We start from the raw sequence: 25,635 nt of genomic DNA, 5'->3' as shown, positions 1-25,635 counted from the left end.
ATATATAATCTCAAGAGACAGAGATCCTCACTGCTTCTGACTGCAGGGACACATTAAGCAAAGGTGTAACTCCTACTGGAAATGCTTATGCAATGGACAGCAATATTCAAACTGAATGAACTAGAACCTTTCTTTTTAACAGAATTCTGCTCGTACAATAAAAGTAACTATATCCTAAATTTTAGTGGCCTTCAACAGCTAAAATGCCTCACCAATATGAAAATTAAAGAATGACTTAAAAAAAAAACTATTATTTGTCATAATTCAATTCTGTGTACAGTGGAACATGAAAAGAATACAAGTTCAACGATGACAAGTTTACTTGGGAAAAGTTCCTCTACTGTCTCAGGCAACTGATGCCACAATCCCACAGAGCAGAACACTTCTGTCTAACCTGAGGCAGAGGCACTCACAACCTTCAAGCATTATCACAATTCTGCAACATAACAGAGAACATACATCAGCAACCTAAGAATAGAACATTTCATGTACACTGACAGTTGTGTCTTCTATTTAAATAGTTCATATATGGGGCCTCCCCAGTGGTGCAGCGGTTGAACGCTGGGTTGCGAAGCTGCCCGCAGCCTCGGCAGTGCCAGTTGGATCCCCAGCTGCTCCCCGGCCACTGGGTGAGGGTCCCACATGGTGCGCAGACCTCTCCTGCCGCCGCTGCTCCCCTCAGCAGTGTACTTCAGTCCTTCTGCCTGCTCTGGTCCCTGCTCTGGCTCTGGTGAATTCTCTCACCCTCCCGTGCTTGTATAAATAAATAAATAAATAAATAAATAAATCTTTTTAAAAATACATAAATAAATAAATAGTTCATATATGAACTCTACCCTCATGCTCTCACATGCCCGCCACGTTTAAGGCCAGCAAATCTAATACTCAGATTGAGGAAAAACTACATTAGGACGCAAAGGTAGCATCTTCACATTTATTTTGTGTTTCAGTGGAAATTCAGAGGGTCTGAAATTAATGGAAACATATTTGAGGAAATCAATACCAAGGTTAAATTTCTTTGCTGGGTAGCAGTCAATATATTAGCTATTAGTTGGGATCAATACTATGCACTGTGCAGCCTTATACAATATACTTTGGTATTTTGAGAAAACCAGCCACTTTCCCCTACGTCTATTTTAAATATATGAAGTCTGTTTCTATGTCGTGCAAAAACTGAACAACATACATGTAACTGTTGATCATTCAGTAATGACCTACATGTTAAATGCTGGTGGAACAAAAACCCAGGAAGCCCTTAAAAAGTAACCTCAAGTTCTTCTCAATTTTTCTACTATCTAACAACAGCCATTCTAATAGGGAGACAGTGAAATATTCAGGAAATAAAGGAAAAGCTATCTGGGGGTCCTTTTATAAACTACAAAATCTCAGGACCTACTCCTAAAGAGTGTGATTCAATGCATTTGCTGTGGGGTCCAGGAATCCTTATTTTAAAAAGATCTTCAAATACACTAAAAGGTCAATGCAAGAAAAAGCCAAAAGCAATAAAATGGGTCAAATACCCTGAGGAGGGTTTGTTAGTTGTGCTAAGTATGACAGCTATAGGCCAAGACGACCCTGAGACATTTATTTCCATCTTGACCAGGCCACGTCTTCATTTCAGACAAGAAACTGAAGCTCGGTAGTAAGAACAGTCAGCAACTATAAACCAGAGACACACTACAGGGGAATGAGGCAGGAATAGGATCAAAACAAGGGGGGGTGGGAATTGTATGGGAACTAACCAAGATGAAAATGCATACATTGTGCAAAAATGAAAAATGATGCAAAAAATGTATACAAGGAAAAAGAAAAATCAAACAAACAAAAAAAATTCTTCCATTTGGAAAACATTAAAAACTTTTGCACAGATTTACCGATACCCAGTCGTTCAGTATACATTTTCAAGTGAATAAAACATCTCCCGGACTCTTTAAAAACAAAAAAACAAAAAAACAAAAAAAGTTTTGCCGGAGGAAGCGCAATGAAGTAAAGACATCCTAACTGGCAGGGTGACTTTTGCTTCGTGTTGCTTGTAAATCAGTTTACGATTGACTACTAAAAAGCAGGTTCTCTGAAGAAGTAAAAGAGCCAGGAAAATACTTGACAAACACTTTTCCTACTGAAATAGGATTTTCCTTCCTTTGCAGGCTCCTGTGTCTCAGACAGGGCCTGGTGCACGAGGAGCCGGCAGCACTACTCCAGTAACAGTTCCCTGACAGGCACGTCCATGCCCTCAGGGCAAGTGGTAGTGGAAAATTCTTACTCTTGCCAAGGGGATGGCTCTGCAATTTTTTCTTCCTCTGTCTTTTTGGTTCAGGTAGTACAATAAAAGAATAAACTCTCTTATAAACTACCTTCCAGGCCTCCCCAGTGGCGCAGCTGTTAAGCCCTGGGCTGCGAAGCTGCCCGCAGCCTCCGCAGTGCCAGTTTGATCCCTGGTTGGCTGGCAAGGGTCCCACATGCGCACAGACCCCTCCTGCTGCGCCTGCTGCTCCCCTCAGCAATGTATTTCGTCAGTCTGCCTGTTCTGTTCCCTGCTCTGGTGAATTCTCTCACCCTCCCGCGCTTCTGACTGTACCCAGTGCTTGTGTAAATAAATAAATCATCTTAAAAAAAAAAAAAAAAAAAAAACCTACCTTCCTTTTGTTTTAAGATTTGACATTTTTTAAGTTCAGTTCTTGGCTCTAAGTCCAAAGCTTTTAACCTACTACCACAATAGAGATTTCCACTCTGAACAAAATCCCCAATGTACCCTTTAGCTAGGTTACCGAAATGCAAATAAAAGTGAGTTAAAGGAAATGACTGCTCTGCCACCTTTTGTTTTTTTTAAGATTTACTTATGCATACAAGACTGGGGTACAGGCCAGAGGTGTGGAGGATGAGCAGATTCACCAGAGACAGAGCGGGGAACAGAACAGGCAGACTAATGAAATACACTGCTGAGGGGAGCAGCGGGCGAGGCAGGAGAGGTCTGCCAAGCCATGTGGGTTTCTCCTTGGCCAGCTGGGAATGGAACCCGTGCTGCGGACAGCTTCACAGCGCTGTGCTCAACCCGCTGTGCCACCGGGAGGCCCACTCTGCCACATTTTAAAACTGAACATAAGCTCTCTTTACGTTATAACTGGGGAGTATTTATAAGCCATGATATTTAAGACAATTTACATCATTATGTCAAAAATAAATATTGACAGTTGATAGTGGGTTAAAATCAGTACTACCCGGGGCCTCCCCAGTGGCGCAGCGGTTGAGTGCTGGGTTGCGAAGCTGCCCGCAGCCTCTGCAGCGCCGGTTCGATCCCCGGCCACTGGGTGAGGGTCCCACATGGCGCGCAGACCTCTCCTGCTGCCCGCTGCTCCCCTCGGCGGTGTACTTCGGTCCTTCTGCCTGTTCTGCTCCCCGCTCTGGCTCTGGTGAATTCTCTCACCCTCCCGCGCTTTTGACTGTACCCAGTGCATGTATAAATAAATAAAATCTTTAAAAAAAAAAAATAATCAGTACTACCCAGAAAAGACTTTTATATGAATTAGTTATATGTAAGGGAAAAAAACTTATTTATTGTGGCAAATTCCAGAGCTAGTCAACTCTTTTCTGAGAAAAACTGTATATAAAGATTAGAAATTACCTTTTAAATACCACTATTGTTTAGTATTTTCCTAAGAGAAAGCATGCCATAATAGAATTAATTAACCTAAATTACTTAAACATTTAACTATGACTCAAACATTTTCACTGTTTCTAATTTGAGTCATAAATTTTGTAGTCAGGCGAAATGAATGAAATTCTTCACTTGAGAAGCCTGACTTGCCTACATAAAAATATCTGTAGAGGGCCTTCTGGTGGTGCAAGGGCTTAAGCACAGCACTATGAAGCTGTCTGCAGCCTCTGCAGCAAGAGTTCGATCCCTGGCCAGGGAGCGTTGAACATATGGCGCAGCAGACCTCTCCTGTTTTGCCTGCTGCTCCCCTCAGCAGTGTATTTCAGTCAATCTGTCTGTTCTGTTCCCCCCCTGTCTCTGGTAAATCCTCTCATCTCCCACACCTCTGGCCTGTGCCCCAGCTCTTGGATGCATAAATAAATAAATCTTTAAAAAAAAATTATCTGTAGGCCTCAGGGTGAAGAAGGAAGAACACTACAAACTGTGACATATACTATGGGGGGGAAAGGGAGAATCACCTATGATGAGACAACTTTCAAAGATGCAAATGTAATTATCACTCTCACGTTTAGACTTTGTAGCATCTCCTCCTATACTTGAGATACAGTTCAGCATCTTCACCAAGGTCATGCACACCTTCCACCACCCAGCTCTGCTTACTTCTTTCCCTCTCCCAGCCCTGCCTCTAAGCTCCAATACAGAAGGCCTTCAGCTCCTTAGAGTTCTATCTGAATCTTCACATGCCTCCCCACTCCCAAGGCTCCCGAACAACAGAACTTTCCTTGAATCCCCTCTAGGCTGGTTTCCCTTACTGACCACATGCCCAGAGCTGTCCTGTCTTCCCCAACATCACACTAAAGCCAAAAGCTTTAGTGGCAGCGGTAGCACATGCCACGCAGCACGTAGAGGCATCAGGATGGAGCCTGTGCACATAGTACTTTCTTTAATAAACAAGCCTTAGAGACATGGAATTATCAAGTTGAAGGCTATCACAGAACCAGTGAAAATATCAGGATCCAGAGACTTTAGGCAGGCTGGAGTCAACGAATTTAATAGCTTCTCCGTTTGGACGCATGTATACCAGAGGGTCAGAGACAGGGGCAGGGGATAGAGCACCTGTGAAACAGACTTTGGGGCTCTAGCTGGCAGGGTGATCGAGGGGACCAAACAAGGCTGTAACAGCAAGAGCAAAAGCATCCAGAATATTAACCCGACTCCACCTGATGTAAGCGCATTCAAGTCTGGGCACTGAAAAGAGCCACCGAGATGGTCAAACATTAAAAATAATTACATGAACAATGAAAGAGCTAAGACTGACGTGGAAATAAAACATTCCAGGACACACCACACAGCTAACAGTCTAGCCCCAGCTCTATGCTGCACTGCCATATTATCTTGGACAAGGTACAAAGTCTCAGTTTTAGTTTACATTCCCCTCCAGTTCTAAAAGGGAAATCAATGTAGCGTCAACTATTAAGTCATCACAGAAAGGGAATCAGACTCCATGTGTATCTCAGCCCTTCAAAGGGTATTTTAAAATAAACTGACTAAAAATGACATAGCTGGCCTAAGCATGAAACTCCCCATCCCCAGAGTGGCGAGGCAGCCATTCCTTCTGTGCCGCATGGACAGCCCACCCTTCACGACACAGGTCAGTGTCCAGGGTCTGGCATGCCCGCTTGGACAGGTTTCTTTCAAGTGTTCTTTTAGAAGGTGAAAACCCATCCCTCTCCAACAAACACATGGAGCTGCAACAGTATTTATCCTCTAGACCTTTCTCTGGGCAGAACACTACAACTTTGTTAGAATGAAATTGCAGGCCGCCTTTTTCAGCTGTATACACTCTCCAACAATTGCCCTGACAGTTGCTAAAAACAGGAGACTGCTGATGCTATACCAGGCATGGCTGTAAGGGCTTATGGGTTACTAAGTCTTAATCTTCACAATTCTAAGGCAGCTGTGAGTACCTTCATTCCCAATTTACAGATGAGGAAAATAAAGCACAGCAAGTTAACCTGCTTGATCACAGCCAGCTATAAATGCTGAAAACAAAAGATGTACCAGTCCCGCGTTTCTTGGCTAGCTGGGTGGTCTGGTTTTTCCTACTCCAGTGCTGAATGTCTGAGCGCTCAGACTACTTTTGGTGCACAGACTCTCACAAGCACAATTTTCCTACAGATGTATGCTTCTAATACTCCTGATGTTTCCCTATACTCTTAATCCTATGTTCTTCTGAGTGCTTTATTTTTCAAAATTCTTTTATTAGGGGCCTCCCTGGTGATGCAGGGGGTTAAGACGCAGTACTATGAAGCTATCTGAAGCCACTGCAGCACGAGCTATATCCCCAGCCAGGAAGCTGACCCACAGGGCGCAGCAGACCTCTCTTGTCTCTCCCACTGCTCCCCCTCAAGCAGTGTATTTTAGTCAATCTGCCTGTTCTATTCCCCATTGTCTCTGGTGAATCCTCTCACCCCCCATACCTCTGGATTTCACCCCAGTTCTATGCAAAAAAAAAAAAAAAAAAAAATCTTAAAAGATTGTGTCATTTCTATCACTTACATAATCTTAAAATTATTTGCCCCAGAGTACACTTCACAACAGAAGTCATCTGAGGATATTTATGTCCTTGTGCTATTCACCAACTATGGGTTACCAAGAGACAAGAAGTTTGTTTTAAACAATCTTGAAAACAGTGGCCTTTTGAGGTAAATAACCCCACTCCCCATATACTGAACCCCCCCCAAATTCTAACATTAAGACTTTTATGGTTATCACAGCTTGATTCACTTTTATAATATCAGCAGGTGGGGGCCTCCCTGGTGGTGCAAGGGGTTAAGCGTCAGCACTATGCTGCAGCATATGAGTTCAATCCCCGGCCAGGGAGGTGACCCACATGGCACAGCAAACCTCTCCTGTCTCGCCTGCTGCTCCCCTCAGCAGTGTGTTTCAGTCAATCTGCCTGTTCTGTTCCCCACTCTGTCTCTGGTGAATCCTCTCACGCCCCCCCCCCCCGACACCTCTGTCCTGTACCCCAGGCTCTTATATGCATAAATAAATATATCTTTAAAAAATATATATCAGCAGGCAATTCAGAAAGCTTTGAAACACTGATGTTCATTCATCTCTCATAAAACGATACCCAATTCTCTACTCTGGGTTTCCATCTACCCAGAAAAATATTTCCCTGGATTAAGGTAATACATTACAGTGATTTCAGAAGATGAACACCATGTAAACATTCCCATATTTTTACTAGCCAAATCCATTTTATTTGGCTCCTGTATATTTCTGAGGTTTACATAAGCATTTGCTATGCAAGCTTACACAATATCCCCTGGGAAAGTTAGCTGGCATAGCAACGTCCAAAATTTAATTTCCCTAACCTCCCCCTCAGAAAAACACCCAGTCCAGTGTAGCAGACACATCTATCAGAAGTCTTCCAGGAAAAGTTAGCAAAGAGAACGTGATAATCCTTACACCCAACAATGACTACAAAAAGGTCTGTTTCTTATTGCAAGTAGCGAAAGAACAACCCTGTACTTGCTTTCATCCTCAAAATAGTTCACAATATTCTCCTGTTTTTCAACTAAACAGAAAGGCCCTCTTCTTCACACTCAATTTCCTAAGTGTATGTGTTACCAAGTCCAAAATCACAATTCACACCATTTATTCCTTCAGGCTAGTACTAGACTTCTGTTGACAAGGGAAATTTTAGATCTACCTTTAGAAATGAATTTCAATTCTAGTTTCACAGAACTGATTTGTTGGGGCAAATGCAGGCAGCTTCGCAACCCAGCACTCTACCGCTGCACCACCGGGGAGGCCCCCCAACTGATTTCTAATCCAAATAAAGGTGGAAGTTAAAAAGTGTCAACTAGTCTTAATAAGTACTTATTTATCTGGGCCGGTTAAGTAGACGCAGTATGTTTTTCCAAAAGGCCCATATTCTTCACTGTAAAATGCCTCAGGATTAGTGTTCCTAATTCATGACCCAGTGGCTCTAATAATCCAGCACAGCTATCATTTCTTTCTTTTTTTTAAAAGATTTATTTATTTATGCATACAAGAACTGGGGTACAGGCCAGAGATGCGGGGGTGAGAGGATTCACCAGAGATAGAGTGGGGAACAGGAACAGGCAGATCTACTGAAATACACTGCCGAGGGGAGCAGTGGGTGAGGCAGAAGAGGTCTGCTGCACCCTGTGGGTCAGCTCCCTGGCCGGAGGTAGAACTCATGCTGCAGTAGCTGCAGATAGCTTCATAGTACTGAAGCTAAACACCCTGCACCACCTGGGAGGCTATCAAAACTATCATTTCTAATATCAATATAATATATAACCACCATGAGAAGTCACTAAAACAGGCCAAACAAGAACATATGACAATGAACTTGTGACCAGGCTTTTTAGAACATGCATCTACAAAACCCACAGTTAGCATCGTACTTTGTGATCAAGATGGGAGAACAAGACAGGAGAAGTCCTCTTGCCACTTCTACTCAACATTGTACTGGAGGATTCTAACCAGAACAATTAGACAAGAAGCAAAAAAGGCACCCAAGATGGAAAGATAGAGAAACATCTGTTTCCAGATGACATGACTTAATACGTAGAAATTCCTAAGGTGATGATAATGGTTGTACAGCGATGTGAATGTACTTAGTGTCAGAAACGTGTACACTCAAAAGTGGCCAAAATGGCTGTTTATGTGTGTATTTCTACATATCTGTACATATATATTTACCATGTGAAAAGAAGGAATACCCCATAAACTGGAAATCTTTAAGTCATATACTATCATTTTTCTTTCCCAGAAAACTATCAACTGCAGCACATGACAGGACACTACACACGGAATTTCAGAATGGGCAAGAAGTCAGTCAAGCAGATCAAGGTCATAACCACAATTTTCTGCCTCTGATGTGTGTGCATAGGCAAATTAATAAATTACATAAAATTTGCCTTTCCTTCAAATGAAAGTGAGGAAAGTGGTATTGAAAACTGAAAAAAGCAACATGGATGGCTGGAGCATATTGTGTGGTGGAAGAGGAAATCTTGGAGTTACACAATATGAGGTCTTTTGGGTCAAAGAAAGAATTTCTTATTTCAGATGCAGTGAGGAAGCCAATAAAGGGTTTTTTAGCAGGTGGAAAAACAATGTCACCGGTAGGAAAGCAGTCTGCTGCCATGTGAAGAACAGACTGAAGGACAACAAAGTCAGAGTCTTACTAGGACATGGCTTTTTGGGGTGGAAAACTGGCAAAAACCTTTTTTAAAGAGTCACCTCAGATGACTGGCATGTGCACCCCTGCTTAGGAGCCACTGTTCATTAACTCCTCAGATCTTTTCTCATTATTCTTAACGCTACTGCCCTGATTATCTCTTGCCTAGCATATTAAAATAGCCTCCCTGGCTGTAGCATTCTCCAGTCTGACCTATTTTCTACATCACTGCCAAAATTCCAGCCCTAACTCCTATTTTTTTGTTGTTATGTAAACCACTGTGACAAATGGTAAAATGGAATAATGTCTCTACATAACAGCATTGTATCAATTTCCTGGTTTTGATAATTACACTGGAGTTATGTAAGAGAATGTCCTCAATAAAATAAATACTAAAGTATTTAGGAGTAACAGGGCATTGTGCGCCAACTTACTCTCAAGCAGTTCAGACAAAAACATGAATGCATAGTTATATAGACTAAAAAGAGGACAATGCCCATTTGAGAAAATGTTAATATTTGGGGAATCTGGATAAAGGTTATGAGAATTCACTTGCTCATTTTGCCACATTTAACTGAGATTATGTCAAAATAAAGAAAACTCCAATAGCCCAAACACTTCATTTTGACATGTGTTGTTAACACTATTTTAGGTGAGCTGTCAGGTTAGGCCGTACATTTTGCAGGCCTGAGTAATATCACTCTATTAGTATACACACAGCACTATTCTTTTTCTAATGAATGACAAAAATTAGGACGAAGAGCGCACTTATGACAAGGCAATCTCCTTTCAGAAGCCACAACGACAGGGCACAAGCCAAGAAATGTAGCTCTTGGAATACTCTTCCTTAAAATGAGCTAAAGACAAAGATAAAGAATGCCATCCCCGCAAGTCTGTGTGAAAGCATTACTAGGAGAAAATTCCTAAAAAGAAACCATGTAAGAAATATTCTGAGCTCAGGGGAATGTGAAAAGCCATGAGTTGAATAATCCAATGTAATGACTACAGCAAAAAAACAACAGACTGTACTGTTCTGACTGGCTCCAGGGTGTTCTGGGCTGCGGGGAAACAAGGCACCATGTAGTCGTGAGACAGACCTGTGAGATCTGAGAAACCGCTAGATCTTGCCATGGACTTACGAACACTTGAAGTCCACCCACAGAGCTCAGGCTCAAGACCCCTGGCTCAGCATTATCTAGACAGCTACAAGTATGACATAACATTCGTGCCAAGAACGGAAACAAAAAACTGCATCGTCATTAACCAGTATTCCAACCAACTGCTCACTACCACAAAATGTCAAACCAAGATGAAGTTCCTTATATCACTATTCCTACCGTTCTGAAAGTTCACAGGTACAATAATTTAAAACAGCCAGTTTAAAAACAAAACATCTTTCAACAATATGAATGGAAGTGCCAAAACACTTTGAAATAATTTTTACAGAAAAACCTCACATCTGTCTAGATGGTATAAAAATTTGTTAATATAACGATACATATAAGCAGTTTTTAAAAAAATAATTATGAACCTCGAGAAGAGGACCAGTCAGATAAACAATGTAGACTACAACCAAAGCCACAAACCCAACTCACCAGCAATTTCTACAATATCCCCAGGAACTATGTCTTTAGCCTTAATTCGCTGTACACTCTTTCTGTCCTGTCGATACACTTTGCCCATTTCAGGCTCATACTCCTTAAGAGCTTCAATGGCATTTTCAGCATTTCTTTCCTGTAAAAAAGAAAAGAGGAAAAAGTAATAAACAGATGCTTGCCACTGCAAGTTTTTGGAGGAATCAAAATTTAGCGTCCTCATCTAAACTTAACACACACACACACCCCCCCCCCCACACACACACTGACATTTGTAGTACGCAATTTACATCTTATGGTGATACACACTAGGACCCTTATGATTCTGTATTACAAATGAAAAGAAGAGCACCCTCCCAAGGGTAAAGGAATACAGTCACAATGGGAGAAGCAGAAAGAGAACCAGCTATTCCCAGAACACTATAGAACAGCCCTCACTCCCGTCACAAATTGCCATTTACACAAATCCTGTCTCACATGGAAGGTAATGGCCTGGGGGGCTCAACCGCCTACGTCCAATCCAGGGCTTTCGACGCAGGAGCTATGTGACTGTGGTTAAGCTACACTACACACAATCTCACTGCCTACAAAGCAATGACACCAATATTACCTCTCATTAAGGTTGGTGAGAATTTACAAATTATATGTCAAATGTTTAGGGTCGTGTTTTGGTACACACAGAAGCTATGAGTGATGAATTTAAGATAATCAAGTTCTAAGAAATCGCTCTCTAAATGTTATAATCACATCAGAGCACTACCACATACCATACTTACCATATCATATATGAGCATTATCAACACTTAGTCATGCAGCTATTCTTTCTAATTTCAAAATGAAAGAAGTAGACTCAAAATAAGTCATGTTGCCATTAAAAAAAAAAAAAAGCTACAGGAAAGTCACTTTAGGGATTTAAAACAAGAAAAAAACCCCTATGTGCCAAATTTGTCCCTTTTTTGGAGAATAAGCAATTACAAGTCAAAGAGAAGGGCCTCCCTGGTGGTGCAAGGGTTTTAGATACCGTCTATGAAGTGATATGCAGCCTCTGCAGCACAAGTTCGATCCCCGGCCAGGGAGCTACCCACATGGCGCGGCAGACCTCTCCTGACTCACCCGCTGCTCCCCTCAACAGTGTATTTCATTCAGTCTGCCTGTTCTGTTCCCACTCTGTCTCTGGTCAGAGTCCTCTCACCCCCCACACCTCTGGCCTGTACCCCAGTTCTTGTATGCATAAATCTTTGAAAAAAAAAAAAAAAGAGGAGATATGCACCACCTTATACTTAACAGAAATACTAGAATATTTAAGTCTAATTTGTCACTGCTAAAAGGTCCTTCAAATTAAGTTTCAACATCACTAATATTGTAGAAAAACTAAATTATGGGCCTTACTGGTGGACAAGGGGTAAAGCACAGCACTGTGAAACTATCCACAGCCTTTGCAGCATGAGTTCGATCCCCGGCTCTGCCAGGGATTTTAGAAACATTGCATGGTGCAGCAGACCTCTACTGTCTCACCAATTACTCCCCTCAACAGTGTATTTCAGTCAGTCAGTCAGTTTGCCTGTTCTGTTCCCCACTCTGTCTCTGATGAATCCTCATAACCCCCGCACCTCTGGCCTGTACCCCATTTCTTGTATGCACAAATAAATCAATCCTTAAAAAAAAAATTCTGAGCACTATTGCTATTTAACTATGGTGAAATTTGAAACTAATTTTTCTGCAGGATTATTTCCCACTAAATTTATGAATTGTGGCAGTTTTACTTGTTTCTCTGTCTTGAAGGTTATGACAAGGGGTTTACCTGGATTGCTCAAGGTTAAGGAGATAACCCAGGAACACCCTATTTTGCTCCAATTAAAATTAGCAAATACACATTTAAATTATTAAAAATGCAATTAATGTCATTAATTAATGTCCCTGGTGGCGCAGCGGGTTAAGACACAACCTATGAAGCTATCCGCAGCCAGTGCACCATGAGTTTGATCCCAGGCCAGGGAGCTACCCACCTGGTGCAGCAGACCCCTCCTGGCTCACCTGCTGCTCCCCTCAGCAGTGTATTTCAGTCAGTCTGCATGTTCTGTTCCCCACTCTGTCTCTGGTCAGAGTCATCTCACCCCCCATAGCCCTGGCTTGTACCCCAGTTCGTATATGCATAAATAAATCTTTTAAAATAAATAAATACATAAATAACCTTTCCCCCTCATCCCAGTTCAAACTATCAAAGAGTATTTGTGGAATGTAGGAGTGGAAAAGGAAGCTAATGATTATGGATTCAAATAGGTTACAGCAAAATCCTATCAACTTGGAGAAACACAAATATACCAAACCTACTACTAACAAAAAGATAACTTAAAAGAGAATTTTCCAAGATTGCCTTTGTATTAAAAGTTTACAGTTTCCCTACCTCCCGTTATAGCTCCTACTCAATCCCAAATTGGTCTAAATGTCATCCCTCAAACACTTTGTACCCTTCTGCTCACGCCAGTCCATATCTGGAATATTTGCCCAAGCCTCCATCCACAAAACTGTGCACAATTTTGTGTGTAGACTCCTTTAGGGAGGTCTTCCTTGATGACACTGGTCAGAAATGTGTGCCCCTTCTACATCTCCTAATACTACCTTATACCACTCTTTTTTTTTTATTTATACAAGAGCTGTGGTACAGGCCAGATGTGCAAGAGGGTGAGAGGATTCACCAGAGACAGAGCGGAGGACAGAATACGCAGACCAACTGAAATACACTGCTGGGGGGAGCAGCGGGTGAGACAGGAGAGGTCTGCCTCTCCATGTGGGCATCTCCGCGACAGGCGGGGACCAAACTGGCACTACAGAGGCTGCAGACAGCTTCAAAGCGCTACGCTCAACTGCCTGCGCCATCAGGGAGGCCCAATGTAAACAAATTTTTAGGGGAAAATGTAAGAGAAATGTAGGATTACTTTTCTTCTAAGTAGACCATCTTTCTATGAGTCTACCACAAAGACCTTCATGTTTAGGGCCTCCCTGGTGGCACAGGGGTTAAAGTCTCAACGCTATCAAGCTCTCGCCAGTCCACTCTGGCATGAGTTTGATCCCCAGCCAGGGAGCTAACCCACATGGTGCAGCAAATCTCCCATGTCTCGCCCACAGCTCCCCTCAGCAGTGTATTTCATTCAGTCAATCCACCTGTTCTGCTCCCCAATCGGTCTCTGGTGAATCCTCTCAACACCCGCACCTCTGGCCTAGACCCCAGTTCTTGCATGCATAAATAAATAAAAATGAATCTTTAAAAAAAACCAAAAAAACAAACTTCACATTTATTAATGAGATTGAAGTTTACAATTCCAATAGTACAGAGATGTTTATAAGGTGTTAATGCTAAGAATGATAGATGCACTATATTTTAATCTTCAAGAGATAACTACATCAAAAAATCTAAACTTAGAAAGTATTAGTCTCAGAGTCTATTAAAATCTGTCAAAAAAAAAAAAAATTCAAGAGATCAACAAAGTAAAGTTCTCAGACTAGGTTATCTGCAGATGAACAATTCTGTAAACAGTGATGGGGTTCATCATATTTCTATAGTAAAATTATCTTCTATTCTGTAAGAAATGCTTGGGCAACTACAGTAAAACATTCTAGGAGCATGATCTGAAGGGAAAAAACAATTTTTACAACTAAGCCACCCCATACCCCACCCCAAGTTCCAAGAAGCTTAAGAAAGCATGGATTTTATGAAGTATTTCACAGGAGGCAGCTAAGAAATACAGTAACAAATACTGGTTCTCAAACATTTTGGTTTTCCGTAAGTAGCTTTTCTTGCCTGTTGTTCTTACCTCCACCCTACCATGAAGAATGAGCAATTTTCATAGCAAAGTATATGCATGAGACCTCTGAAAAATTTGCCATTAAATAAATCAATGCACAAAAGACAAAACACATGTAGCTATTCCACAGAAGATATTTTTAGTCAACACATCAAAAAACGTAACATCAACACAGCTTAAATCACGCACATAAAACACTAATATTTAGCATTACAGACGTTTTGCTTACCTGCCATACACCCACAATTGCATTGGCTACTAATATAAGTAAAATTACAAAGGGTTCTACAAAGGCAGTAATTGTCTCTTCACCTTCTTCAAACCAAGCCAAAACCTGAAAGAGAAATGTATGCGTTAAAAGGGTATGCGTTTTTAGGCTTCATGCCACTTTAAGAACAAAAGCTGCTGGCACTAAAGAAGCTACTGATGGGCCTCCCCGGTGGCGCAGCGGTTGAGCACTGGGTTGCGAAGCTGCCCGCGACCTCTGCGGCGCCGGTTCGCCGGTTCGATCCCCGGCTGCTCCCCGGCCACCTGAGGAGGGTCCCACATGGCGTGCAGACTTCTCCTGCCGCCCGCTGCTCCCCTCAGCAGTGTGCTTCGGTCCTTCTGCCTGCTCTGCTCCCCGCTCTGGCTCTGGTGAATTCTCTCACCCTCCCGCGCTTCTGACTGTACCCAGTGCATGTATAAACAAAAACAAACAAACCAACCAGCAAACAAATAAATAAAGCATGCCTCTAAAAAAAAAAAAAAAAAAAAAAGAAGCTACTGATAACAATATATAAAAACCTCTTACTGTCCCTAGAAACAAATAGTGGCAAAATATAATGAAGCAAACACCTGCTATGTCTTGTTCACAATAATTCTTGAGAATTAAAATTACCTAACTTCTTAGCAATACCTTTAAGTGCTATTTTTTTAATGTACTAACTTGTTTTAAACTTCAAATACAGGGGTAAGGGTGGGAGGAAAAAAATTCCAAACAACATACTTTTCAGAAGTAATCCCACTTATTTTTTATGTATATATTCAGAAGAAATGAAACTTAAATTCTTGATTTTGCTGAATAAAAGGCAACCATTAACAAATTTGTAATTGGTTATTATTCACGTCAATAATAGTATCAATGTGGCAAAACAGCAAAAAATACTTGATCGCTGATTCAAATTTTACTGTATGTAAACTCTTAGTGCCCTATTTATTTTCTTTTTAGAAATCCTGCAAGATTGGGCTTCCCTGGCGGCCGGCGAGGGTCCCACATGGCGCGCAGTCCTCTCCTGTCGCGCCCACTGCTCCCCTCAGCAGTGTATTTCATCAGTCTGTCTGTTCTGTTCCCTGCTATGGCTCTGGTGAATTCTCTCACCCGCCCATGCTTCTGACTGTACCCAGTGCTTGTATTTAAAAAAAAAAAAAAAAAAAGAGTGGGCCTCCCTGGAAGCGTACAAGTTAAAGTCTTGGCACTACCACCACGGCGTGCTGCTACACCCTGAGTTCCATCCCTGGCCAGGGAGCTAGCTAATCCACATGGCACAGCAGACCACTCCTGTCCTGCCTGCTGCTCCCCTTAGCAATGTATTTCAGTAGATCTGCCTGTTCTGCTCCCCGCTCTGTCTCTGGTGAATCCTCTCAACCCCCACCTCTGGCCTACACCCCAGTTCTTCTATGCAAATATAAGTAACAGAATTAAAAAAAAAAAAAATCACTACTGCAGGTTGTTGGGCATAATGGAAAGCCATCTTCAAGGTCACCCTTCTATGACATCATGTGTAGCAGTACAGTACTTCCGAGGGGACATAAGCCCAAAAACAGTACAAATGGATGCAGAACAAGGACCCCCAAGAAAAAGGACCAGAGAATTAACCCCTGGTTCATACAAGCACAAGCTGGTTAAGATATAAAAGCTGGGCCTCCTTGGTGGCCCAGGAGTTCAGTATGAGCACTATCAAGCTATGACCAGCCACTGCAGCATGAGTTCAATCCTTGGCCAGGGAACTGATCCACAGGACACAGGAGACCACTCCTGTCTTGCCTGCTGCTCCCCTCAGCAGTTTATTTCAGTAGACCTGCCTGTTCTGCTCCCCACTCTGTCTCTGGTCTACACCCTAGTTCTTGTATGCATAAATAAATAAAAATACATCTTTTTAAAAAAGATTTAAAAACTACAGCTAAGAGAGCCACACCATACTTTACAACCAAGCAGCTCTAAGGTGGCAAGCAGGAATCTTTTATCTGTATAGTAAAGAACATGACAACAGAACCACCTAAATGGTTTAAAGTGTAACAATTTTTGCATGCCAATCCAGACAGAATTTTAGAGATATCTAATAATTCAAGCTGGAAGGTAAGATCTGCCTTCGCTTTTTCAGCATTGCTTTAAAAGTTTCACAATGAAATATTTCTTAAAAAAAGATCATTTAGTAACTATAAAAGCACTGTTCCTGATATTAATAGTTAGATATAGTTTATGACAATAACAAAACCATGTGACTACATTTGTACTTAGAATATTATAAACTAAGCTTAATAGTATAAATTTAAACAAGGAAAAAAACCCAGGACATAAGCAGGACCAGGTCCTGGTGGATGCCACTCACCACTGACAGTGAATAATTCAGGGCAGGCAGAAAACTAGAATGAATATAAATGTTGTTGCAAGCTTTCAATAGGGCATTCCTGGTGTTAAGACTAGGCCTGATGCCAAAACGAAAACTTCTCTAGGAAGTTATAAATTTTGATAGATGCAAGATCACAGCTCTTAGATACTAGTCTTTCAAATGCTTGCCAAGGAGGGCCCATCAGAAATAAGAAACTTAATTAGCTAATGGAGGAGAAAAATAGCTCAACTTGAAGAGTAACTAGGACCTTTTCAAAAGGTCAGTGAGGCATTAGCAACTGTGATAAGCTTCACACCTTGTTAAAGCTGGTATGAATTTCCATCTTCGCAGCTAGGCTGAGGAACAAACTTAAAAGTCAGATCCCAGAACAGCTGGAGGAAAGGAAGACTGAAGCAAGCAGTGACAAGACTATCAGAGCAACCCTCTACTTTCCAAGAAACATGTGATCCTTTTGCACAAGTGGCACCCACCCACAATGTAATAATCATAATCTATACAGTCCAATAACTCTTTTCTTCTGTGACTCTAAATGCTCATGTTTAAAAAACATAGGCTCTCAGATATTTGGAAGATCCACCAATTACTGAGTGATGAAAAACTAGTGGGCAAATCTCTCACAGGGTGTAAGGATGATGCTAAATATACTTAAAATTGACAACCACCAACTTTTCCTGTATATTTTATCTATTTCGAAAGCAATATAACTGAAAGAATTATAAGCTACAGCTCAAAAGATTGATCATATTTCATTAATTGGTAAGAACCAATCTAGTCAGTTATGTTCATAGTCTATTGTATCACACACATGGTTTTATTCTATTGGAAAGAAAACCTCTTGTGTAAGTTCTTGAATGCATAAGTAAATAAAATAAACCTTTTCTTAATAAAAAAAAAAATTTGCTATGCCTCTGGAAAGACTTGTTCAATGAATGAAATTTTCATCAAAAAAATTTTTAGAAGCGGCAAAAGATAACAAGACACTTCACAAGAATGAAAAAAGAATTCCCAGTACATGTCTCAGCAATTTCCTGGAGTGGGAAAAATTCTTTCAGTCATGTATGTATGTATGTACACATATATAAGCATCTATCAAGCTAAAAGAAGCTAGATCTTCTTTTGCTCTAGACAAGAGTTGTGAAAACACTCTTCAACATTTCCAGACTCAAAAACACAAACTTAAAACAAACCCATATACTTTCAGTTTCAAAACCACATTTTAAAGGATCTAAATAATTAGTCAAACCAACTAATTAACAGCCCCACTTTTAAAATAAAGCACTGAAGAAATATTTAACTACATAACTCAGTATTCAAAACTTCCCAATTATATAGTTCTGAGAACACCAAAGATTTAACATATTTTACAAATGTTACCAACACAAACTCAAATATTTCTTAAATCCAAAGCACATATTGGGCCTCCCTGGGGTTGAGATACAAACTGTGAAGCTATCCGCGGCCAATGCAGCCCAAGTTCGATCCCCGGCCAGGGAGATACCCACATGGCGCAGCAGACCTCCCCTGTCTCCCAGCTGCTCCCCTCAGCAGTGTATTTCAGTGGATCTGCTTGCCCCACTCTGTCTCTGGGTGAATCCTCTCACTCCCTCCCACCCCCTCCCCCCGCACCTCTGACCTATACCCCAGTTCTTATATGTATAAATAGATAAATCTTAAAAAAAAAAAAAAAAAAGGGTCCAGAATGAAAAAAGACAAATGATTCAAACATAAGTACAATTTGGAAAGTATTCTGGTCTAAAATTTCATTTCATTGTAGGGTTGCAGGGTCAACCTACAGAGCTAAGGTGGGGAAACAGGTTAGAAAAACTTATACAAATTGCATTACCAAAGAGGGCTTTAAGATTTAGACAGATACACATGCCCTCATGCTCACTTCCTTCAGGTCTGTCCTCAAATGTCACATTCCTAATGGCCCTATTGAAAGTTGTACTCTCCACCCATACCTCTACTCCCTTACTTCCTCACCCTTCCCCACACTTAATTTTTCTCCACAGCACTATCACCATCCAACAATTATCATTTATTATGTCTCCATGAGAATGTCAACTCCAGGTTAGGGATTAGGTCCATTTTGCTGGATGCTGGATCCCCAGAGCCTGTGCCATGCACTGGGTCCTCAATAAATACCTAACAAAGCAGCCACAGGAAAGGATAGGCAGGCATTCCAATGAAGCAACCGTATGATGTGTTACACGGAGGGCAAAGCTAATGAAAAGGAGAGAGACAAAAATGAAAGGACAGAAGAACAGAATTTCTAATGCTACTCCATAGGCCACAGGAGATACACAGTTCACTCCTTCCAATCCAAGTAACCTTTAAATACAGAACTCTTGGGCCTCCCTGGTGGCGCAGCGGTTGAGCGCTGGGTTGCGAAGCTGCCCACAGCCTCTGCAGCGCCGGTTCGATCCCCGGCCACCGGGTGAGGGTCCCACATGGCGTGCAGACCTCTCTTGCCTCAGCAGTGTACTTCGGTTCTTCTGCCTGCTCTGCTCCCTGCTCTGGCTCTGGTGAATTCTCTCACCCTCCTGCGCTTCTGACTGTACCCAGTGCTTGTATAAATAAAAATAAATCTTTAAAAAAAAAAATACAGAACTCTTGGCGAATATTACAAGTTAATTAAACTTTACCCCTACAGGTCACAAGTGTAAAATAGTAATGCAGTTTCCTACTTTCTGCCATAGCAAAATATTAACTATGGTTAACAGTTTACTACTTAGTTTGATATTTCAAACCCTAAAACCTGGAATTTTTTCCTTGAGCAGAATCTGACGACATATCACATATGTAAGAACTGTCTGTTCACGTCTCTAAAATAATACAACTACTCTATCATGTCTTTCCTATAAAACCAAGAGGAATAAACTGCCACAAAAAGGCTGGTGCTCTTTCAAGAAATAAAGAAATGGGGACTGAAAAGGTCAACTACAATGTAGCAGCAGCACTGATGCCACTCAAAAAATCAACAAAACAGGTTTTATAACTTAACTCAAAGTAAATTGATTTCTACAGTAACAATACTTCCAAAACTTTTTTGTTAAACACAATCCACGAAATAAAAATTAAACAGTTCATTTCCTGAGCAAAAAACCCAAACTTCAACTCCAAAACATAGCTCTACAAAGGTATTAAAACAACCCAACACCTTACCTTACAACAAAGTGAAAGCACTTATATTAAAAATCCATTCAAAAATGTCTAGAAACTATTATAAACTTTTCACTTTGAGAAAAAAAAAAAAATCACACATCCATTCAAAATGTTAATAATACAAAGTCACTCAAACAACCCTACACCACCCAGTTACTAGCTTGTTCTGCTACCATCCCCCATTTTTTTTAAAGATTTATTTTTTTATGAATACAAGAACTGGGGTTCAGGCCAGAGATTGAGTGGGGAGGGTGAGAGAATTCACCAGAGACAGAGGGGGGAACAGAACAGGCAGACAGACCAGACAGGACAGGTCTGCCTTACCATGTGGGCTGCTCCCTAGCTGGCTAGGGATCGGCCAGGGATCAGCCAGGGACAGAACTGGTGCTGCAGAGGCTGCTGATTGTTTCACAGTGTGGTGCTGTTAACCCCTTGTGCCACCAGGGAGGCCCCCATCCCATTTTTTCAAAATATCAAATCAACTGCATGTTTTTATTGGAAACAATGGCCCTGGAGGTACAACACTGCCATTAGTTACACACACAGAATAACAAAAATTTATTTTACCTGTAGCTTGTATACAACTGATTGTAACTTCTAAGATGCGCCTGATTACCTTTTTGGATGTAGTACTTAACTTTCAAAGCCAAAACTATCTCAGAATTACACAGCCAGCTTAAATACAAATATCACACTAGCACCAACATAGCCCTCCCATCTGCTCTGACCCATGACTATATATCGAAACTAGTTAATCAAAGAGCTTTACCGGTTCTGCTTCTTTATCTTAATTGGTAAAGCAGAGTCATAGAGTCAAGACAGCACAGCTTCACAATGAGTGATTAAATCAGGATGCTGGATGGTTTGCTAGGACATGCTAAGTTTATTAAATGAAAACCTCAGAAAAGCTTCATGAAGACTCGATGACTGTGTATCACTTGGCTAACAAGGCAAGACACAGGAACAGGGCAGACCCTTAACCAAACTAAAAAAAATTGTCCACTGCTTCATTTGTTTAGTTCTCAAAATAGTCCTCTACAGTATGTTTAGTCATCAAGACTGAGGGGCCTGGAGTTCTACACATACAAAAATGAACCCTGAAGCTGTGTGAATGTTGCGAAGCATAAAGCATTGCACTGGGTGAATTTCACTTCCCATCATGGTTTTTATAAGAACAAAACACTGTAACTTAAGAACAAAAACCATCTCATGCTGTTAGAATTAGGAACATCTGTGTCCTATTCATGACCATTTTTAGGAAAACTACCTCGAAGTCCACTGCCCAACAAAAAATGCAATAAAATGAACAATAAAAACTGTTAATAACCTAGAAAATATCCCCACCAATCCCCATCACCTTTCTTCAGTTGTCGTCCTTTGCATTTCACCAGTTTCTTAGCAACCACAGAGCACTCAAGCTGGCAAGCACATACATAAGAAAACGTGATTTTTTTTTCATCTTTTAAGATCTAGAACCAACTGTACTGAACCTTGTTCTCTCAAGCTAAGAGTCACTCAAGACAGGGGTCCAATTTAGACAAATGTACCACCCTAAAGGTCACTGACCAAATTTGGTCAACAGTCGTGCCATCACTGCCGTCATCAGTCTTGTCACTGTCAGAAACAACTGTCACCTTGCCATTAGGGAGGCAAGGGAGAGCAACTGGAATATTCCTTTTGTAAGATCTATTTACAGACTCCAAAGAGCCTAACATCATCTTATAGTATATCACGTAATGGGAAGCCCCAAAAGAGAAAAGTCCTCCTAAATGAATTTTCTGATACTAAAACATGAACAATTTCTAACTGCATGTAGGACAGGCATCCATTTATTTCCTGTACACAAATAGCTTCAGATATGTTGTTTATAATTTTAAAATACCCATATTTTAAAAAAAAAACAAGCATGGAGACATGGCATAAATCTCCAAATAGGATAGTCTCACATCTTTGTTTTCTCGCTTTCCATCTATGGACTATTGTCAACTTTTTAGAAAGAAAATAAATTTCTTTATACTTACAAAAGATATACACGCTGCCAGTAATAAAATTCTAACTAGTAAGTCTTCAAACTGCTCAATCACAAGTTCCAGTAAGGTTTTTCCTATTAGAAACAAACACATTTGTTGTCACTGTCATCTCAACATCCACACACACACGGGGGAGGGGAGAGGAGTAAAAAAGTATACGTCAAAGATTTACCTTCTTCAGCCGGTAACTCTGTAGAAATCCGCCAGGCAACGTGTCAAGAGAAGGGGAAGAGACAATTAATTTAGCACGCTTTCTGGGAAAAATTACCGAAATTATCAGTCTGTTGAAAGACACACACCTAACTACATGAACATTCAGCCACTTTTCTTTTACTGGGAACCCTGCTGAAATGGCACCCCAAGAAATCCCGCAGTACTTCCTGTCACCCCTGGGCCACCCCCGGGAAGCGGAGCCGTCTCGGCGATGTCCCGGGAGCCGTCGGGGGCGCCCTCGCGACCATGCGCCGCCGGGCCGGGCCCGTCTCGCGGGGCTCAGCCGGGCGGTAGGCCCGGCCCGCCCTCCGCCGAGAGCCGCGCGGGGAGCTACGCGGCTCTCGGGGCCGGGGCGGCGCGGGGCCGAGGGGGCCCGGCCGGCGCGCGGCCCTCTTCCAGCCGGGCAGGCCCGACCCGGCCCCGGCGCGCGGAGCGGAGCCCACGAGGCGGAGCCGGGCAGCCATCTTCCCGCGGCCGCGCCGCCGGCACCTACCGTTGGCGCCCCAGCGCTCCTTGAGCTTCTTGACCTGCTCCAGGCTCAGCCCGGTGCTCTCGTTGACGCCGAAGTGGCCCAGCACCTCCTCCACCGTCTTGGTGTGCGCGTTCTCCATGGCTGCGGGCCCGGCCGCCGCGCCGCCGCCTCGCCCTCGGGCCGCGGGCTCGCGCCTCCCGGGGCTCTCCCCGCCTCCGGCCGCCGAGCCCCCGCGCCCCCGGCCCCGCAACCGCCCTCCGGCCCCCGGCCTCGCGGGCGCCCGCCCGGCTCGGGCTGGGCTGGGCTCGGGCTCGGGCGCGGCGCTGGGCCGCGCGGCCTCGTCAGGGGCGGCCTCGTCAGGGGCAGCCTCGGCAGGAGCGCGGCCTCGTCAGGGGCGGCCGCGTCAGGGGCGGCCTCGTCAGGGGCAGCCTCGTCAGGAGCGGCCGCGTCAGGGGCGGCCTCGTCAGGGGCGGCCGCGTCAGGCCTCCGCGGGCCCAACCGCCCGCCGGGGCGCAGGCCGCGGCGCCGAGCCCCCGCCCCGCACGCTGGGGGGTTCGCGGCCCCGGCCGGAGCGAGCGGCGCCCGGCGGACCCCGAGGCGGCGCGGAGCGCGGAGGCGAGCGGCGGGCCGGCGGCGGCGCGCTCACCCGGGCGCCGGGGCTCCGCACCCCGACAGCGGCGGAGGAAGCTGCGGCGGAGCAGGCGGCGGCGGCGGCGGCGTCGGGGACGGCGCGGCGGCGGCGACTCTAATAGCATTTATCGGCCGCTGCCTCCCCTCTCGCCGCCGCCGCGGCATGTGGACGCCGCTCATTGGCCGAGAGCGCCCAGCGCGGCGCGGGCGGCCCCGCCCCGCCCCCCCGCCCCGCGCCCACGCGCCGCGCAGGCCCCGCCCCCAGGGGCCCGGATCGAGGCGGGCGCGCGCCGGGCGCGCTGCGGCCCGCGGGCGGGCGGGCGGGCGTTGGGGCGAGCCCGGGCCGCCCGGCTCCCGGCCCGCAGGCTCTGGCGGGCTGGGGGCTCCGCGGGCTCCCGCTCGCCGCCCCAGGCGCGCTTGGGGTCAGCCCGGGCCGGGGCGCGGGCTGGAGGGCGAGGCCGGCGAGCCGGGCCGGTGTCCTTCCCGAGCACGCGCTCGGCGTGTCCTTGGCCCGACCCGTCGCCCGCGCCGCCAGGGCCGCGCTCGGCTCCCGGACGCGCCTGCGCCCGCCCGCCTCGGGCTCCGGGGGAGCCCGCGCGACCTCCCCGCGGACCCGAGCCCCGCATCTCGCCTCGGGAACGCCGCATCCGCACCCGCGGCCAGGACTTCCCCCGCACGCAGATCCCCCGGGGGAGGCGGCTGGGGGCCCGCGTCGTCCCGGCCGAAGCTGCCGATAGCGCGTCCGCGCAGGGTCGCGGGCCGAGCGCCTGTAACTGCTACAGGGCAGCGGGCATTGCGCTAGAAGGTGCTGGTTATTTTCTAGACTCTCGTGTCCTCAATAGGAGAAAGCGGTCTTCAATCCCTAACCGAATCTTTTAAACCACAATTTACACGTGAGGCCTGCCCAGAACCCAGGAAACTGCAAGATGAAGCGAATGTTGCTGAGAATAAAGCTGGTTAGACAACTTGACAGGGAAAAGGACCTTGGCCTTGAATTCACAAACAAAAGGTGAACCTGGGCCTCCCCGGTGGCGCAGCGGTTGAGCGCTGGACTGCGAAGCTGCCCGCAGCCTCAGCAGCACCGGTTCGATCCCCTGCCGGGGGTGAGGGTCCCACAAGGCGGCGCAGACCTCTCCTGCCGCCCGCTGCTCCCCTCAGCAGTGTACTTCGGTCCTTCTGCCTGCTCTGCTCCCCGCTCTGGCTCTGGTGAATTCTCTCACCCTCCCGCGCTTCTGATTGTACCCAGTGCTTGTATAAATCAATCAATCAATCTTCTATAAATAAATAAATCTTTAAAAAAAAAAGTTGAACCTATTAGGCCACCTTTGTGATGGGCAATAGTGTACTGTCCACATGAGCAAAAAAGCAAAGCAAAAATCACCTCAGTTGTCCTCGATGGTTCAGCCTCAGGACTTAAGATAAATTCCTTCACCAAATGCAAAGCATTACCTAGCTGAAAAAATCAGGCACGTCATTTCATTTAATTATTTCCAAGGAGTGGAGTCTGGCGTGAAGTTTTGATTGATACTTGGAAAAGGACCAACAAAGTCCTACACCAAACAAGCAAACAAAAAAATTCTAATGTATGGCAATGCACTGGGAGGCAAGGTGCAAACTGGTTAGGTCACAGGATTGTCCTCTTCCAGGAGGGACATGTGATGCATGGTGAGGGTGTGGCCAAGGAGGAAAAGGCTCTTTCCCTCTGAGACCAGGCCTGCACCAGGTCTTACCATTTCTTCTGCCTCACCACATCTCTTTCAGCAAAGATAGCAGCACTGTAGGCGGGAGGATTGTAACTTTTCTCAGCTTAGAAATTATCTTGGGCATTTGACTTTGGCTCTTTGTTCAATGGCTCAGTCTCTGCTTGGGGTTGTAAGTACCTCTGGCAAAATGATGAGCTTCTGGTTTTTGTACTAAATGCTCTTCCCCAATTCCACGTGCCTAGTTCCACCTTATCATTCAGATCCCAACTTACATGCCACCTCCTGGAGACGATTTCACCGACCACTTTGTGTTCTACCCAGTCCCCTTTCTGTCACATGATTATTTTCCTCACAGCACTTATCTCAGATATTGCTTTTTTGCATAACTCTTTGCCCTTTGTCCCCCTCTACTAGGTTACAAACTCCCTGAGATCAGGTGTTTGCCTCGCTGGTCCATCCTCAGGATGCAGAACAATCCCCGGGATATACTCATTTATTGAACACCTACTGATACAATGAATGAAAGAGTCCCAACA

The 25,635-nt window shown here is 44.2% G+C and overlaps 1 protein-coding gene across 2 annotated transcripts in view; it reads right to left on the bottom strand.

Annotated features, from left to right (window-relative positions):
• The window catches only part of ATP2A2 (ATPase sarcoplasmic/endoplasmic reticulum Ca2+ transporting 2), a gene marked incomplete at both ends in the record, with an annotated part of 43,825 nt that extends 20,920 nt beyond the window's left edge, over positions 1-22,905 (bottom strand). The window contains 5 exons of one of the 2 annotated variants that reach the window (XM_084253461.1): positions 10,472-10,610; positions 14,504-14,608; positions 22,073-22,155; positions 22,254-22,271; positions 22,788-22,905. In XM_084253461.1, the coding sequence (XP_084109587.1) occupies positions 10,472-10,610; positions 14,504-14,608; positions 22,073-22,155; positions 22,254-22,271; positions 22,788-22,905 (463 nt within the window). The remainder of the gene's footprint in view (positions 1-10,471; positions 10,611-14,503; positions 14,609-22,072; positions 22,156-22,253; positions 22,272-22,787) is intronic. The other variant, XM_084253462.1, reaches the window with a different exon arrangement.
• Positions 22,906-25,635: the final 2,730 nt, after the last annotated feature.

Source organism: Talpa europaea (genome assembly GCF_964194135.1).
Source record: "Talpa europaea genome assembly, chromosome: 14".
Taxonomy (NCBI): Eukaryota; Metazoa; Chordata; class Mammalia; order Eulipotyphla; family Talpidae; genus Talpa; species Talpa europaea.
Note: the sequence above shows the minus strand (reverse complement) of the source record. Positions and strands in the feature narration are given on the sequence as shown.